Source organism: Trichosurus vulpecula, chromosome 8 (genome assembly GCF_011100635.1).
Source record: "Trichosurus vulpecula isolate mTriVul1 chromosome 8, mTriVul1.pri, whole genome shotgun sequence".
Taxonomy (NCBI): domain Eukaryota; kingdom Metazoa; phylum Chordata; class Mammalia; order Diprotodontia; family Phalangeridae; genus Trichosurus; species Trichosurus vulpecula.
The window spans coordinates 168,314,474-168,333,476 of record NC_050580.1 but is presented as its reverse complement, the minus strand read 5'-3'; the positions used below and the strand labels follow the sequence as shown (position 1 = coordinate 168,333,476).

The window sequence follows — 19,003 nt, the reverse complement described above, 5'->3', positions numbered from 1 at the left end:
AGTGAATTGTAATATTTCTTAGACTTTCAGCCAACAGCTCAAAGACTTGAATTTCTAACCTATGAACCCATTTTCACTCCATCAGAGGGGTTTGGGGAAAATGCTTTACTCTGGTGTCCTGACCTCTTCAGAGTCACTTTGTGTGAGGTGTTATTATGTTCTCCTACAATCTCCCTCTTAGATGGATAATCAGAATAGCAAGTGGATAATTTTTTTCCTACTCAACCGTGCTGTACCTTTACCTAATTTGAGAGCACAAAGAAAAATTAATAGATGGCCACTTTATGTAAATGCCTCTCTCTTTTATATCTTATTATATTTCAGGGAAAGGAACAGCTCTGACATTTAGAGAATGGAGAGGTTTTTCTATGGAAATTTGTTAGAATGTGCTTGGCAGTAATGGTTTTCCTTTGTTAGGGTTTTCTGGGAGTCTGTGAGTGTGTGTGATTTTGGAGACCTGAATCAGCTCAGGGTTAAATTGATGCATCTTTGAGGAGTAGGAGTCTGGAAGGGACCATTTGCCAGCCTTCAGGATCATCTGTTCCTAAACCATCATTAAAAGAGGGTCAAAAACTGTGGTTTAATGAAATTCCAAGTGTTCTTCCCCAGTTAAAGCTGGTTCTTGGATTATGAAATGAAGCAAGATGCAAATGAGCCTGGTAGCTTAGTGTTTCTCAAAGCAAAAGACTTCAGCTACTGGGGTAAGGATTCGCTATTTGATGAAAACTATTGGAAAAATTAGAAATTGGTTTGGCAGAAATTAGATTTAAACCAACTCCCTAGCACCAACGGTCTAACCACGACAGGCAGGGTATACTATATATGCTATATAGAGACAGGTAAACAAGACAGATATAGGGGTGTGCTGCAGCCAACTCTAATCACATCAAGAGCCTACTGCTAAATTTTTAGTGTGACCATTTTTACCTTATAAATTGGGAAGTTGGCAAACACTGCAAATCAGGGCTTGATTTTTTTCATTTTTGAATGTTTAGACTTAAGAAAGTGATGGATAGAATGTAAGTAGTATAGATTAAACTTAAAAGTATGCCTCATGTATATTTTTTTCCCAGAGAGCTAATTGTTAAAACATTTTCCAGCATACCACTGTCTAGGTGTGATGATTTTTTTGTTGTTGTTCAGTCATATCTGACTTTTTGTGTGACCCCATTCGAGGTTTCCTTGGCAAAGATATGGAGTGGTTTGCCATTTCCTTCTCCATCTTATTTTATGCACAAGGAAACTGAGGCAAATAAGGTTAAAGTGACTTGCCCAGAGCCACATGCTAGTAAATTTTTGAGGCCAGATTTGAACTCAGGAAGATAACTCTTCCTGACTCCAGGCATGGCACTCTATCTACTGTGCCACCTAGATGTCCTGCCATGGTTAAGGGAGGTATCGTATATTCTCTGGTCCCTCTTCCTTTCCTTTCCTTAGATTTTTTTTGAGGTTATCAAGTCCAAGTTACTTAATCTTTTGGTGGCTCACACAACTCTAAGACTCTATTATATGCATGTATTTACATATATATCCATACATATATAAATATTTATATACATATATGCACACGTGTATATATGTATACGAATATGTGTGTATATAATATATACACATATATACATTTATATATACATACACACACATATATACCTCTGTGTGTGTATGTGTATGTATATGTATATCAGCATTTTAGAATCAAAAAGGAGACAAGCTCTGAAGTACCTTCTTTGTCCTATTAGAATTTCCCCTTCCCAGCGAGGTACCCAGAATTCTCATGCCTTTCTTTAGTCCTTTTCAGGAATGCTTACTGTGCTACCCTACTCAAGCCTACATAGAAAGCTCTCTTTACACTCCCTCAAACTCATAATCTTTTGTGCACACACATATGGATATATATATATATCCACATGTGTATATATAAATACATGTTTCTACGTGTACATATAAATATGTGTAGGTATATATGTTTACACATACATATATACAAAATTCTCCCTAAAACCAACCTGTTCCCAGCCCTAACTTAGAAAAGAGGTGATGAATTCATTCATGGTATGGTTCTAATAGCTAGTGAGAAATTAAATATACATAAAAGAAATAATATTTTAAGCCCGAATAATCTGAATGACTGAAACTCTAATTTGGGAATTTCAATAGAATTCCGGCAATGGAGAAGATACTTTGGGGCAGGGAGTGTCTTTCCAGCATCTCACATAAGACTGTTGTTTGTCCTTTGTTTTCGAAGAGGACCAATGATATCACAACTTGCACATGAAGCAGATTTAAGTGAGGCAGAGTTGCACAAAGTCATCAGCCTCACTCTTTCTTCTAGAGTCATCGAAGTCCAGTGGCAAGACAAAAGTCAGGAAGCTGGATGATGGCCCGGGATTCAGTGGATGACGTTGGCGTCTTCGATGTCTGACCAAGGTCTAAGCGTTCAGCACCTGCTTCCACCACCTTTGTGGTTGTCGGAACAGGTTGTTCTCATCTGCCCATTCTGCTGGGGGAAGTCTTCACACACTTGGGATAGACATTCCCCTAACACACCCACGGATTCGAGGCCCATCAGTTATCCTCAACCTGGCTTAGCCCATCTGCTGAGATGGTTTTACTGGGGGTGTGGCCACTGCACATGGTTCCTGGAGCCACAGATGAGAGTTCAGGGACAGGTGGACACCAAAGGCAGATGACAAGCCCTGCAAAAGGCTCAGCAAGCCCTCGCACCAGAGGCCCCAGGCTTCAGAGGCCATCTCATTCAACCTCCTCATTTCACATCTCTTTCACTTTACATAGAAGACAAGGGAAAGAGGAGAAGCCCATGGTGGCTCATATAGTGCCCATTATGTACCAGGTACTGTGTTAAGCACTTTTACAAATATTATCCTATTCGGTCCTCATAACAACTCCATGAGTAGATCCTGTTATTATCCCATTTCACAACTGAGGAGACTGAGGCAAACAGCAGTTAAGGGACTTGCCAAGGGTTATCTAGCTAGTAAGTGTCTAAGACTGGATTTGAATTCAGGTCTTCCCAACTTCAGGCCTAGTACTCTATCCACCGGATGACTTAGCTGCTTGAAGGAACCAAGGTTCAGAGATTTTAAGCAACTTACCCAGAGTCACACAGATAGTAAGCAATAGAACCTTGGTCCTTTGATTCCCATGTCAGTGTTCTTCATAGTAAATCATGCAGCCTCACTGCCTTTCTCTTTCTCTTTCTTTTTTCTTCCTTTCTCCTTAAGCTTCCTTTCTCTTTCTTCCTTCCTTCCTTCCTTCCTTCCTTTCTTTCTTTCATTCTTTCTTTCTTCTCTCTGTATGTCAGTCTCTTTCTGTCTTTCTTGCTTTCTTTTTAAGCTCTCTTCAGGCCTAACTTACTGCCCTTAATATTGCTAAAAACAAAAAGAAAAAGAAAAAGCAGGAAAAAAAATAAACATTCTATTCTTCTTTCTAATCTCCAGCTCTTTCTCTCTGTCCGTTTTCCTCCACCCCCACCTCACCACAGGTGTTCTGGATGTTTTTAGCAGGGAAACATTCAGCATCCCTTAAAAATCCCAGGCTGAACTTCGAGTCACAGTTTTTATGTGCCCCTGCTATCTAGTGGAAGTGGCCTCCAACAGATGGGAAAGTGTCCCACCTCATAGCCTTTGGAAGATTAAAATGGAATGATTAAAACAGAGACAGAAGCATCCACAGAACCTCCATGGGTAGATATTGTTCAAGATTTGATCTTAATACAGAGACAAGTAGCCTGTCATTCCTAGTCAAATCCCAGTATCAATCAATTCATCAACGATCATTTATGTACCCATTATGTGCCCGGAGCATTCTAGGCATGGGGGAGACGAAGAAAAAAATAAACAGTTCTTGTTCTCAAAGAGTTTGCAGTTTATGGAGGGCAAATAGATCATACCATGTCTCAGTCCCTTTAAAAGGTATTGAAGCAAATTGTAGATTTTGCATATTCTATACAAAGGCAAGATGCTGATCCTCTTATCTTAAGAAGAGAGCAGTATGGGTTAGTGGAGAATCAGAGGACCTGGATTCAAATTCTCCCTCTGATACAACCTGCATAATAGTCACTTAATCTCACTGGGCCTCAGTTTCCTCATCTTTAAAATGGGGAGGGATTGCACTAGATAGCCTTTGAGGCACCTTCTATCTTTAACGCCATGATCCTATAAACTCTCAAACATTTATAACCATCAGAAAATGGAATGGATTGCCTCCATGACTGGTGGGGCAGTGAGTTCTCCTCCAAAGGAAATGTTCAAGTACAGACTAGTTGATCATCTGTCAGTGGGACTGTAGAGAGGGATGTGGCTCATATTTCAGGTATTGATTGGACTAAATGACCTCTGAGGTCATTTATAGCTTTGATTCTGTGACTCTGACTTTATTGCACAAAGCCATGTGACCCTTCCAGCTCTACCTTCCATAGTTTACCCTCTGAAAACAGGATTGGTATCAAAACCACCAGAAGTGAAAGACAAATTCATGGCTAGAGCCAGTGGCTAGAAAGACAAAGGGCGGAGGTGAAATAGTAGGCAGCCAATTTTTAATTGTAAATATGGATTCTAAAGGAGAGCTGCTGTACCCCAGTCACCAATTCATGTTGCCAAAAAAGGAACCAAACAATCCAATTGCATTTTAAATCAGTACAGACACATGAAGCAATTTAGGAAATCGCTAAATCCAAATCTTGTCTCTAATTGTGATGAAAAAGCAGGTGACCACACAAGGTTGCTGTGGAAAATTCTTAAAAATCGCTGCTGTTGTAAAAATCATGCTGGAGATAGTCTCTGAATCCAATTCAACAAGCACTTAATAAAAAACTACTCTGTTCCAGGCACTGATGACATAAAGACAAAGCAAAACAAAAAAAAATCAATTACTGCCCTCAAGAATTCTACATTCTACTAGAAGAATACAGTAAGGTAGACAGATGTGTATATACTGTATAGTTGATTCTTTGAGGAGGGAGTGAGCACCAACAATCGGGAGGATCCAAAGAAACCTCCCATAGGAAGTACTACATGAGCTGAGTCTTGAAGGAAATCAGGAATTCTAAGAAGTGGCAGAGAGAAGAGTGTATTCCTAGCATGGGACACAGCCTGGGCTAAAGCACAGAGGTGAGAAATTGAATATTGTGTTTGGGGAACAGCAAGAAGGTCAGTCTAGCTAGAACATAAGAGTGCATGTAAGAATATAAGCTTAGAAAGGTAGACTAGAAGCACACTGTGAAGAGCTTTAAATGCCAAGAAGAGGAGTTTGTATTTTATTCTAAAGGCAGCGGAGAGACTTTAAAATTTTTGGGACGGGTTAGTGATAAGGCATATCTTATACTTTACTTTGGTAACTGAGTAGAAGATGGAGTAGAGGGAAGAGACACTATTGGGCCATCCATCTGCTGCTCTGCCTGATTTCAACTCCAGGGGCCACAATGCCCTTCCCAATTTAAACCCACCACATCTAGTCTCATCACCTTGTTTCTCACTCAAACCTTGACTGACACCACCTCCTTCAGCCTCATCTTCCTTCTGACTGGAGGGCTGGGGATGGAGCATCAAACTCCTCCCAATGCCTTCCTTTACAGAGGACAGAAACTGGAGTTGTATTTTTGTTTTTTTGTTTCTTTGTTTGGTTTTTGCTCACTCTACTCTGCATCTACTGTTCCCCTTGGTTTCAACTCCACAGATAAGATGCCCTTATAATGGATACCCCCTGGTGTCCTCCTTTTTACCCCCTTTTCCCACCTCCTTTTGTGTGTTGTCTCCCCGCCCCCCAATTAGTTTGTAAGCTCCTTGAGAACGGAGACTGTCCTTTTTATTAACTATATCCCCAGCACTTAACACAGTGCCTGGCACATAGTAGGCACTTAATAAATATTTATTGGATTGGATTGGAACCTGGGAGTCCAATTAGGAAACTGTCACAATAGTCCAAGCAAGAGGTGATGAATACCTGATTGAAATCTTTTATAAAGGATCTACTATGGTGCATTTAAAAAAATAGCAGAGCAGCTAGGTGGTGGAGTGAGTAGAGCACCAACCCTGGAGTCAGGAGGACCTGAGTTCAAATCTAGCCTCAGACACTTGACACACTTACTAGCTGTGTGACCTTGGGCAAGTCACTTAACCCCAATTGCCCTGCCTTCCCCCATTCAAAGAACAAAACAAAACCAAACATAAAAAAGCACTAGATTTGGAGTCAGGGATGTTGGGTTGGGGTGCCAGTTCTGCCACTTCATATTTATTCTCTTTTGGGCAAATCACTTAAATTCTCTGAGTTTCCGTTTCCTCATCTATAAAATGAGAGGAATGGACTAGATCAGAAGTGTCAAATTCACTGTTCACAAAGGACCAGAACCAAATCAAAAAGTAAATTTGGGAAATGTTTAACAAAAGGAATTTTAAAATACAACATAGATAATGTTAATTTGTCAATATGCAGCAGCAGGTAGGTGGCCCAATGGATAGAGCACTGGGCCTGGAGTCAGGAAGACTCATCATGTTCATGAGTTCAAATCCTGCCTCAGACACTTGCTAGCCATGTGACCATGGGCAAGGCACTTAACCCTATTTGCCTCAGTTTCCTCTTTATAAAATGAGCTGAAGAAGGAAATGGCAAACCACTTCAGAATCTTTGCCAAGAAAACCCCAAATGGGAGTCAGATATGACTGAACAACAAATATGAGGCCCATAGGAGTCCATTTCTATTTGAGTTTGACCCCACTGGACTAGACAATTTCCAAAGTCCTTTTCAGCACCACCTCTATCATCCTCACATCTCACTAAAATCCTTCCTCCAGATCTTTTAATGCTCCATGAGTACCATTGCAGGATTCCAGCCATCCACTTGTTACATGATAGGCCTATCCTTTTTTTCCAATCATACATTTACTTGATTGTATGCTTTACACAACCTGCTATATGCCCAAGTCATGGTTGGAGATGAGCCGCAGATTGCTAAAATCCACTACTCACCTCTTCATGGTCCTTTGTATCACATGCAATTTTAATTCTTTGGAGATTAACAGGATCCCATGACTCATATTTCTGCCTAGCATCACTAGAGAAACAGTGAGGTTAAAAAGAGATTATTATCTCTTCAAAAGAAGGTTAGCTCTATTATATTTTAACCAATGTAATAGTCCTGAGGGAGGCTTGAATTTCAATATTGTAGCTACAGCTCCCTGCCTTCCCAGGTCCCTACAAAATGAGACTTAGAATGACTGAGAAAGATCTGAGCCTGAGACAGCTTTGTTAAAGCTTAAGAAAAGCAATCTGGAAATAGGAAAGAGATGTCCACATATACCTCCTCAGACACATTAATCATGGATCCTAGAATGCCAGAGTCAGGAAATCAAGTCAGATTGTCTAATGAATCACTATCCTCATTTCACAAGCAAAGAGACTGAGTTTCAGAAGGACCAAGTGATTTCCCCAAGGGCTACAGAGCCAGTAAGTGGCAGATCTGGACCTAGCATCCCTCTCTCTCTGGCTCTTTCCATCATTCTCCATCTTAAGTTCAGCTAGGCCTTCCTGTGAGATTGCAAAGCTTCAATTAATAATAACAACAAAAATAACTAGCATTTCTATGGCACTTTAAGATATTATCTCATCTGATCTTCATAAGAACTTTGGGAGGTAGGTACTATTATTATCCCCATTTACAGATAAGGAAACTGAGGCAGATACAGGTTTAAGTGACTTGACCAAAGTAACACAGTCACGTCGCTAGTTAATATCGAAAGCTAGATATGAAGTTGATCTTCCTGACTCTAGGTCCAGTGCTCTATCCTCTGTGCAATATCAATTCAATCTTTATCCACCTTTACCTTTATTGTCATTGTTTGGTGGTTTTTCTGTCATGTCCGACTATTCGTGATCCCATTTTGGGCTTTCTTGGCAATGATACTGAAATGGTTTACCCTTTCCTTCTCCAGTGCATTTTACAGATGAGGAAACTGAGGCAAACAGGTGTAGGTAACTTGTCCAGAGTCACACAGCTGGTAAGTGTCTGAGACCAGATTTGAACTCAGGAAGATGAACCTTCCTGACCCCAGACCTGACACTCTATCCACTGCACCACATAGTTGCCCCGACCCAAACATTAATCATTAAGGAAATGATTATCCAAGGGATAGGGGCAGCTAGGTGGTAAAGTAGATAGAGTACAGGGCCTGAAGTTGGGAAGACACATCTTCCTGAGTCCAAATCTGACCTCAGACACTGTGTGATCCTAGGCAAGTCATTTAACCCTATTTGCCTCAGTTTCCTCATCTGTAAAATGAACTGGAGAAGGAAATGGCAAACCACTGCAGTGTATTTGCCATGAAAATCCCAAATGGGGTCACAAAGACTCAGACATGACTGAAAAACGACTAAACGACAAACATGCATGGGGAGGCTATGGCTCCTTCAGTGTTGGAAAGACAGTAACAATGTTTTTGATTTTGTAGCAGTGGATGTTGAAGGAAAAAAGATTGGAAGTTTAGGAGCTGTGGTAGAAGAGGGAACATTTTAGCAAATGACAGAGGGATTTTCCACCCACCACTTAAAAGGAGGAATGAGTGGCAGACAGATGCAAAGAGGCTGTATTTCCAAGGCCCATAGCTATTCAACACTTGTTTGCTCATCTCAGAACAAAATACAGAGAGGCCAGACCTTAAAGGGAATAAAAATTACTCAATTCACAATCAAATGAAAATGCTATGGGCTCAAAGCCAGAGAATGTTCTTGAATTGGACTTTTTTTAATGCCCTAAATTTAACCAGCTGGATTTCTTTTTAAGTACCATTCTATTTAACCTTTTGAAATGAAGCATCTGCCTTTTAATGGGAAATCTACATTTCATTGTAAAGATAGAACAGAAAGTTTTTGACTTAGTTACTTTACAGAAAAGTGATTTCAGATACTTCCTCCTGCCTTCTCTGTGTCTTGAAGCCACCATTACAGTGAAACTGGCTTAAATGGCAACCACTGTTTGGGGAAGAAGGAAGAAAGAGGGGACTAGGATTCTGGCCATTACCAGACCAGGCAGCATGTGTAGATGTAACTACTGCCTAAACAGTCCCTTCAAGGCTCACAAGTCTAGAGACTGTACTGAGTGAACAATTTAAAGCTACAATCATAGTATAGCTCAAGGGTGGGGAACCTGGAGCCTCAAAGCCACGTGTGGCCCTCTAGGTCCTCAAATGCAGCCCTTTGACTGAATCCAAACTTCACAGAACAAATCCTTTCATTAAGGGGATAGACTAGCTAGACTCTAGCTCTAGCCTGCTCTTATTCCATTCTCTAGGGCATGGGTCACAATTTGGGTATGATTACTAACTCAACCATTCTGTTGATTCAGAAAAGATACTTACAAAACATTAGTAGAAAATGAGAGGGAGAGAAGAGAAAGGAAGGGGTGGAGGGAGAAGGAGAGGGAGAGAGGGAAAGAGAAAGAAGGGGAAGAGAAGGAAGGAGGGGGAGAGAAGGAAGGAAAGACAGAGAGAGAGAAAGAGAGAGACACAGAGAGAGAGAAATCAAGTATTTCTAGAACTCCTACTAGGTACAAAGTGCAATATGCTACATAGGAGAATGAGGTCCCTTTCTTTAAGGATACTACAATCTGATTATATGATAATGACAACAACAACAGCTAGCATTTCCACAGCACTTTAAGGTTTTAAAAACATTTTACATATCTTATTTAATCCACACAACAACCCTCTGAGGTAGATATTATTATTATCTCTATTTTACAGACGAGGAAACTGAGGCTGAGAAAGATTACATGATTTACCCAGGATCACACAACTGAGGCAAGATTCAGTCAGTCAGTCTCGCTGCTAGGTACTATGCTCAGCACTGGAGATGCAAAGAAAGGCAAAAGCCAGTTCCTGCTCCCCAGGAGCTCACAACATACAAACACCCAGGTACAAACAAGCTTCATGCAGGATAAATTGGAAACAATCAAGAGGGAAGGCATTAGAACTAAGGGGGATAAGAAAAGGCTTCCTATAGAAGATAAGATTCTAGCTCAGACTTCAAGGAAGCCAGGGAAGACAAGGAAGCCAGGTAAAGATGAGGCAGAAGAGCATTCCAAACATGGGGCATAGTTATTGAAAATCCCCCATCAGGACATGAGTTTTCTTGTTTGAGGAATAGCAAGGAGGACAATGTCATTGGATGGGGGAGAGGGGGCCCATAAGGTGTAAGAAAACTGGAAAGGTGGAGGAAGTGCAGGTTATAAAAGGCTTTGAATGCCAAACAGAGGACTTTCTATATGAGCCTAGAGGTGATGGAGAGCCACTGGAATTTATTGATTAGGGGAATGACATGGTCAGATTTGTGCTTTAGGAGGACTAATTTGACTGCTGAGTGGAAGATGGACTGAAGTGGAAAGAGACTTAAGGTAGGGAGACCAACAATCAGGCCATTCTAATAGTCTAGGGATGAGGTAATAAGGATGGGCACAAAGATGGTGGCAATGTCAGGATAGAGAGAGGCATCTGCAAAAGATGTTACACAAGTAAAATTGACAAGTTTTAGTAACAATTGGATATGGGGAGTGAGAAAGTATGAGGAGTCATGGATGAGACCTCAGTGGTGAGCTCCAGTAACTGGGAAGATGGTGGCACCTTCTATAGAAATATAGAGAAGTTAGGAATCAAACTAGGGTCTTCCTAATTCCAGTTCCAGCTCTCTATTCTTTCTACCACCTAGCTGCCTTGAATGACATCTCACTGGGGAGATAAAGCATAGACACATGGGAAGATAAATAACCAAACAAGGCTTGTATGATAAATGGCAAATGGTGGCACAATTACTGTAGGAGTCTAGAGAAAGGCAAGATTACTTCAAGTTAGATTGGGTAGAGGGAGATTCAAAGAAGAAACAGGATTTGAGATGGCTTTGAAGGAGGGCATTATAAGTATGTGACAAAATAGAGTTGCTAAGGCTATATAGCCTTAATGGCCATAGTAAACAAGCAGACTTTAAGTTATTATCCTCTGCCCTTCTATGTGACTCACCTAAGGGAGCCTAAGATGTCTGGTATGCAAATGAACTAATCCTAAGGTGACTTGGAGAAGACTGTTGGGCCCCCTACAGCTTTGACCTGTAAAAATCCCCCTTCTCAACCCAGTTCTTGAGAGTGATAAAATCTCCCAAGGCTGGCATCCTGAGGCCTTATAACTTACACCCGTTCCTCATGAATGGTCCTACGTGTCTGATGTGCTATCTGTGTACTTCTTCCTTCTCCTTCCTACCTGCTAACCCCATGTCACTTCTACACTTTTGCTTATGCTATGTGCCATGTAATAATAAATTGAGTTGCAATTGAATCCTGAAAATGCATTCTCCCTGAATCCTTGATTCCCAAGTAGGCTGAATCTTGAGCTTGAGGCATGGAACCTTGGTCCCAGTCCTCTAGCCTTGGAACCCTTTGACTCATTCTAATTCAGAGGGAGTTTGGATTTTAATAGGAGAAAAAAAGAGGAGAGTACTCTAAGAATAGTAAAGAAGAAAAGGGGGAAGTATAAAGGGAAACAGCCAGCTAGGTAGCAAGGTGGATAGGGCACCAGACTTGTAGTTGGGAAGACTTCAAATCCAGCTTCAGACACTTTCTAGCTGTGTGACCCTGGACTGTTTGCCTCAGTTTCCTCATCTGTAAAATGAGCTGGAGAAGGAAATGGCAAACCTCTCCAGTGCCTTTGCCAAGAAAACCCCAAATGGGGTCACAAAGAGTTAGATACAATTGATGTGACTGAACAACAATAAAGGGAAACAAGTAGAAAGCATAGGAAAAAGAGGAACTGGAGAGAGAGGTAGAAATATAAAGAAGAGAATAAACCATCACGTCCCCATTAGCTGCCCCCATAATAATCCCAGAGACCCACACCTCTCATCCTTCTTAACCTTGTTTTCCCCAAACTGCCTAGTAGCCATTTATCTTATGGCCATTTCCAAGTCAGAGGCCTCTGCAATGTGCCTTAGAGATGCCTGATTCTGTGGTACTGCATTAAGAAGGGTGGACCCCAAATCCTGAGGCTGGTTGGCTTTTTTGCTCTAATGCATCCGGGGGAGGTGGCAGAATCACTGGATTTCTTTGGCCACCATTCTTTCTCCTTCAGATGGATTAAAGAGTGAACTTTCCTGAGGAAAAGATCCCAAAGGAAGAATAGTCAAAGCCTACTCTAATTGCCTTTACCTGCCCCTTATTCTGTTCTCTTGGGTGCGGGCCTCAGTTTGGGAACCATTGCTATAGTTTTAATTTGGGAGTTCACAGACAAAATTCTACACAAGGGTTCTCTTCCTAAAACATACTAACTAGTTACATTGGGGGAGGGGCTCCATCTCCTATATTTCTAGGCATAGCAAGTAATTTTGGGGCAGCCATCATATGTTCATGGCTGAAGTATATATCCTTAAAGCTAGGAGGAGCTTACACAGGGGAAAATACAGTAAATGTTGTTGCAAATACTTTCAGATCAAGTAATATGTCTCTAAAAAAGTGCTCTTTTTTCGTCTGGGAGCCAGGTGGGGGAGTAGCTGAGATTATAGGTAGGGCATCATTAAATCAAGATATCACATTAGATTCAACGAGTCTTTTATGTGTCTAAAGAACCAAACAGCAACCAAATTACCATTCTAAAAGTCTGCCTAAAGAAAGAATTTCTTCACTGAGAAATCAGGCAGAAAAAAATCTGCAACAACTGTGACCCCCTAAATGAGGAATTTCTTTCTCAACCCAAGTCTCGGTGCTGTACAAAGCAGCAGTCATGCAAATTAGCTCATAACCACTCAATAAGGGTATCCAAAATTAGCCCCTAGGAAAGGAGACAAAGCAAAGGTTATCTCTTCCAGATCTGGGAAATTTTAGCCTAAGTAGAAGAGTTATTACCTTAGTCATTGGCTTCTTTTCCTTTTAATCAAGTTGCAGCCCTTTGGTAGAGTGTAGTCATAGACATAATAGAATCTGGGGATAGGAAGGCACTCATCCTCTATCCCAGTAAGATGGCCTATTGACTCTACTTTTTTTTTTCAACATTCTGTCTTCTTCCTCTGTAATGGTCCCTTCCATCTGGAGCGCACTCCCTCCTTGCCTTGGCTTCATGGCACACTTCAGGTGCCACCTCCTCCATGATGCCTTTCTGCTCCTCCCAGTTGGTAGCTTTTACTTCCTCTTGACATTGCTTTTTATTTACTTATCTACAGATATGTTCTACTGTTCTTTCCCCACCTCAGCTCCAGTAGGACTCAAACTACTTTAACATAAGGACTGTTTTGTTAATCTTTGTTTCTCTTAGGTCCAGCATAATCCCTTGCATCTAGTAGGTGCTTTGTTATTGTTGTTGTTGTTAATTCTTTGTTTTCAAAGAAGACAAAAGACATCATGGGGTAATGTCTTGACTTGCATGTGAATTGGATTTAAGTGAGGCCGAGCTGAATAAAGATGTCTCTTCCAGAGTCATCAAAGTCCAGTGGCAAGATAAATATGGTTGATGACCAGCAATGCAGTGGATGACCTTGGCATCTTTGATGTCTGACCAAGCTCTAAGCACTCCACAGCGCCTGCTTCAGCCATCTTCTTGGCTGTTGGAACAAATTGTTCTCATCTGCCCATTCTGCTGGGGAAAGTCTTTGCTTGCTTGGGGCAGACATCTCCCTAACTCACCAATGGGTTGAAGCCTGTCAGTTATCCTCAGCCTGGTTTAGCCCACTTTACCAGGGGGTGCCTGCTGTTCATATAGTAGCTTCTTGGAGCCATGGGTGAGAGAATTGAAAGAATTTTACTTACAGGTCATCTAGTCCATTAAATGCAGGAATCTATTCTATTTCATCATCTATCCTCCGCTTGAAAATCTCCAGTTACAGGTAGCTTATTACTTCATAGATTGGTCCATGATTAGACAGCTCTAACTGTTAGGACACTTTTCCTTAATTGTTTTAATTTTACTTTCTGGGACAAAAAGAAGGAAGGAAGCTAAGCATTGTGCAAATATTCACCAATATTATCCAATTGGATCCTCACAACAACACTGGAAGGTAGATGCTATTATTATCCCTGTTTTACAGTTGAAGAAACTGAGTCAGAGAGAGGTGAAATGACTAGCTCAGGGTCATACAGGTAGGAACTGTCTGAGGTTGGATTTGATCTTAGATCTTTCTTATCCCAGGTCTAACACTCTGTCCACTGAACTTCCAGCTGCCTCTAGTCTCTGGACACACCATTCACATGTTTGAAGAGATAGGTGTATCACTTGAGCTTGAGGGTTCTGAATAGCAGTGGGACTAAAGCCAATCAGAGATCCATACTAAGTCTAGCACCAATGTGATGAACCCCTGGGGGTAGAAGTCTGGTTGCCTAAGGAAGGGTAAACCAGCCCAAGTCAGGAACAGAGCAGATTAAAGCTTCCATGTCAATCTGCATTGGGATCAGACCCTTGAGAACCCTCTCCACTTCCGGCCTGGGTGAGATAGGGAGACCCAGCCTCCAAAAAAAGTGAAGCTCATAAGTCAACACAGTGCTCCTAATTTCAATGCATCTCCAGTGTTCCCTTTGTTCCTCAGTAACTCTGGCTTATATACATACTCACAGACCCAACTGCTATCATTGGGGCTTCTCTGTGTTCAAGGTCTACCTGTAAGAAATGGAATTTTTATATCTTAGAGGGATATGGCTTCCGAGTCCTAACCAACCCCCTGAAAACATTCCCCAAAGTATGTATGCATGCTAGCATGGCCTTGTCCTTCCCACTCCACTTGTGCTTACTGTGATTTTTGGATTCCAACTGCTTTTGGCAGCTGCAAACCTCTTGCTCCTTTCACAAAGGGGAAAGGAGGAATGTGTTATAGAAACAGCAACACTAGTTGAAAACTAGTTCTTTCTGACACCACCAGGGCCTGGTCCCATTAGTATGAAACCCACATAGACTTAAGTAATGATAAGAAAGGCAAGCTGAGAAATGAAGAGCTCCATGGTTCGGGGGGGAAAAGGAGACAGAAGACATGTCTTGGTTTATAAAAGGTATAGTCACATAAGAACAAGAAGAGAAAATTTCGCTCTCCCCAAGACTGACAGTAATTAAAAGGACTTGGGCAATTTGGAGGAGATCAAGTAGACAAGAGAAACTGTGAGAGTTTGAGTGGGAGAAGATAGGTGTCTGAATGCAGCATCTACCCAAAGTAGAAGTACCATGGATAGTGCCTAGTGCTAAAGACAGAATCATCAGATGTTTTACAGCAAGCCCTTAGAGATCATAAAATCCCATCCATTCATTGTCAGACAAGGAAACGAAGTGCTGAAAGATGAAATTGCCCACCCAAGGTCACACAAGGAAGTAATGAATGAATCCAGGACCGGAATCTAGGCTCCCAGCTCCCTGGTCAGTGCTCTTTCCACTAAATCACACTACTTTTCTGTTGATGACTGCAAAACTGAACATTTTTTCGACCTAATGAATTCTGGAAGTCTACCTGCAGGGCTGCTTTACTGCACTCTCTACTGGGTTTCATCTTCCCTCTTCTGACTTTGATGGGCTTTGTCTCTAAGTCCCCAATGTCTAGCACCTTGTGTCTTCCTTCTTATCTCTGGTCCTTAGCTTCTATTAATATGAAGACAGAAATAGGCATTTGTCAAGTGACTATGGGGAAATGGAAGAATGGAATGGTGAGAAACTGGCAGTAACAAAATCCTAGGTCTTACCACCCCTGCCAGGGTGTAAATTAGTTAAAAGCACAAGAAGACTTCAAGAGTAACACTGAGGTTTGTGAGCAAATATCTCTTATGAGTAAGCCTTCATTATGGACCACCCTATTGAATGCAAGCTAATGGACTCTTTCACCAAACTCCCCTTCTGTTCTGTCTTGGTTCCCCTCAACCGTACTTTATCTGTCTTTCTTATCCTTTTTTCATCTGCTTTTCTTTTACAATCCCTAGTTTTCTCCATCTCTACCTATGAGGCCCCCAACAGTGTTCAAAGACCAGGAAAGGAGGGCGACTCAAGTGCTGAGGAGCAGATGTTCTAAAGGTGGGAAGGGAGAGGAGGGGAAAATATGAAAAGGTTTGCTTTGGTACCAGGAACTTCATCTGGTGCCACTGTTCTGCAGCCAATGCCTCTAGCTTGGTTCTGTCTCTTGACCCTTCCCACTGATCCTTTCTCCCCTTCTTGTCATCCATCCCTAGGGGTATCTACTTTGCCAGGGCTGCTCATCTCCAATCCGCCCTGCTCCCTTGGCCAAAGGGCAATGTGACTCACAGAGCTGCCACCAGCCCACGGCTTTTCAGAAGCTTATAAGCCCGACTAGGGGAAAACCGGCTGAGCTTCCCCGCGGCCCGGCCCTGCCCCCGCCCTATTCTCAGAACTTGGCGCACTTGGCCTCCAGCCGTCAACCTCGCAGCCGCGTCCTGAGGCCCGGCCGGGGCTCTAAGAGGAGAGGATGAGCAAAACAGAGAAGGGGAACGGGGAAGCCAGTTGGGCTCTGCGCGGCGCCCTGGCCGCTGTGGCGTTGCTTTCCGCGCTCAACGCGGTGGGCACGGTCTTCGCGCTGTGCCAATGGCGCAGACTGAGCGAGGCGCTGCGGACGCTGGAGGCGGAGAGGGTTCAGCAGGCGAGGGAGGACAGCGCCCTCCGCACCTTTCTCCAGGAGCTGAGTCGAGCTCGCCAGGACATCCCCGGCAACCCCGAATCAGATCTCCCCGGGGCGGCGCGGAACAAGCGCAGTCATGCTGGGGAGCCCCAGCCGCATATCCGGGCGGAGAACCAGGACATGCTGATGATGATGACTTATTCCATGGTGCCGGTAGGCGTAGGCGCTGCTCCCTTCTGCCCCCCTCAACCCGTGCTCCACTCGGGTGGGCGGGAAGGGGGAAGATAGAAAGGGAAGACGCGCTAAGTTTGCAAGTTCTGGGACAAAGCTTTGGGCCTTTGGGGGCCCACACTAACCCAACCTAGATGCCACCTGGACGCTCTTCCCAGATACATGTTTTAGTCTTAGTACTAAGAGGAAAGGACATTAATGTGGGGGCGTACTCTTGAGTGTCTATTTCCCTTACCTAAAAGTTTTCGAAGCTTCATCTCTCTGCAGAGAACCTATGTTGGCATGTAAGATAGTTGCATATATATATCTGTAACATTGCTCAGGTATTCGAGCTTTTTTAGGTTCAAGGGTATATAACTGTATCTGGCACGAGAAGAGATTACACTTTCAAAAAAGTTCCGGATGTTTAAGTACAAGATTCCTAAGATTTATAAAGAAAAAAAAATGTCGTTCCCCGCCCCCCATCTCTCTCCTGCCCAACTACCGTAAAAGAAACATTCTCTTTGCCATGGGCCAGCTGGTAAGATTGTCTGACTTCCATTTAGGTGGGTAAAGGAGAACAAAATTTCAGTGCTCTCAATATTGCCCGTGAAAAAAGAGAACAGGGCCTAGCTGCCCACAGCTATTGGGGGGAATTTCAGTGGATGGTTGGTTACTGCTATTCTAATGCTTGAGATGTTCTTGAGAGTCAAATTTGAACTTTAGATTGGCAAAGGAAAAGAAAGTTTAAGAAGATTAAATTCCAGGTTTATATATTGCTTTGAAGAGGAACAAATGAACCATAGAAGGTTCATTTTAGATTTTTGGATCATAGATTTAGAACTGGAAGAGATTTCAGAAATCATCTGGTCCACCCCTCTTCCTCATTTTACCTCTGCAGAAACAGGGAGAAGTGACTTGCCAAAGGTCACACAGGTAATACTAGATCGATGGGAAATTTGAACCCAGATCCTCTGACTCCAAATCCAGTGCTTTTCCCACAGCTGACACAAAAAACAGTTCCTTAAAATATTTCTTTCAGAATTTAGAAATTTATTTAGCCTTTAGAAATGCATTGTTTTTGCAATTTTAAGTTAGTGGGCTACTTTGCTGATTTTAATTTAATAATTACCCAGCAATTACTTGTAGATTGCATTGACCTTTCCTATTTCATTTCATTATTAATTATAATTACTGTGGGTTTATTTCACTTTATAATTAGAAGGAATTCAGTTCTGTCATCTGAAGTCAAGGGGTGTAGGAGGTACTTTTGAGTACAAGATTCGTGAAGATGTCACCACTTGAAGTCTTATTATTATACAGAATTTTAATATCTAACACAAACTAAAATAGTCCCAAAATTATGAGGAAGCAAAATTCATGCTTGGATGATCTCTTTAGGTAGATGACTTCCGGTTCCAACTTTGCTTTCAACCAATACCATATATTTAAATTCTGAGCCCCCACCTCAAACAAAGATTGCAGAAAGGACCCCTTTGCTCTTCCTCTGTTGCAAAATTAATGCCTCTAGGAAAGTCTCTCTTCTCCCCTGTTTTTTTGCTCATTGGTCTAGCTGATATTCATAGTCTGTTTGGTTTGGTTAGTTCTCCCAAATGCTTCCACCCTTAAAAATAGATCAATAGAAGAAGAATGCTATCAAGTAGAAATTGTTTTTTAATAAATATATCAAAACTATCTCCTTATATCATAATCCATTAGGTGCTGCAGACATGATGAAAGGCCAGAGCAACATATAGTCCTGGAAGCCAGTCTTCCTAAATTTTCTTTCCTTTGCCAATCCAAAGTTCAAATTTGACTCTTAAGAGGACCTCAGACCAATGGCACTCTAACATAGCAACTTGTTTAGAAAGAATTCTGCTAGCAAAAACATCAAACTTGTTAACCAGTTTGCAAGAATTTATTTATAAATAACTTCTAAAGGCATTTCTTTACTTCCAATAATATGTTGAGCATCATTCTCTAATAGAGCATGAAGAAACTGCCCTGAAAACAGAAGATGCTACTGACTCTCATGAAGTCAGATTTGGCATTTCTTTACAAGAGTAATCAGTTATGCCATGCCAGACACACTTGCCTCTTTGTTCTCCCTTGTAGGGCATGGCATGCATTAAAAAGGAGAGTGGGAAGAGAGGAGGGATACCTGATTACCAAGGAGGCCATGGCATATTTTCAGGAAGTATTATATTTACTC

The 19,003-nt window shown here is 42.0% G+C and overlaps 1 protein-coding gene across 1 annotated transcript in view; it reads left to right on the top strand.

The window, feature by feature from the left end:
• The first annotated feature begins 16,431 nt into the window (after positions 1-16,431).
• The window catches only part of GLDN (gliomedin), an 81,034-nt gene continuing 78,462 nt past the window's right edge, over positions 16,432-19,003 (top strand). Inside the window, exon 1 of the mRNA XM_036736940.1 lies at positions 16,432-16,794. Coding sequence (XP_036592835.1) covers positions 16,432-16,794 — 363 coding nt within the window. The remainder of the gene's footprint in view (positions 16,795-19,003) is intronic.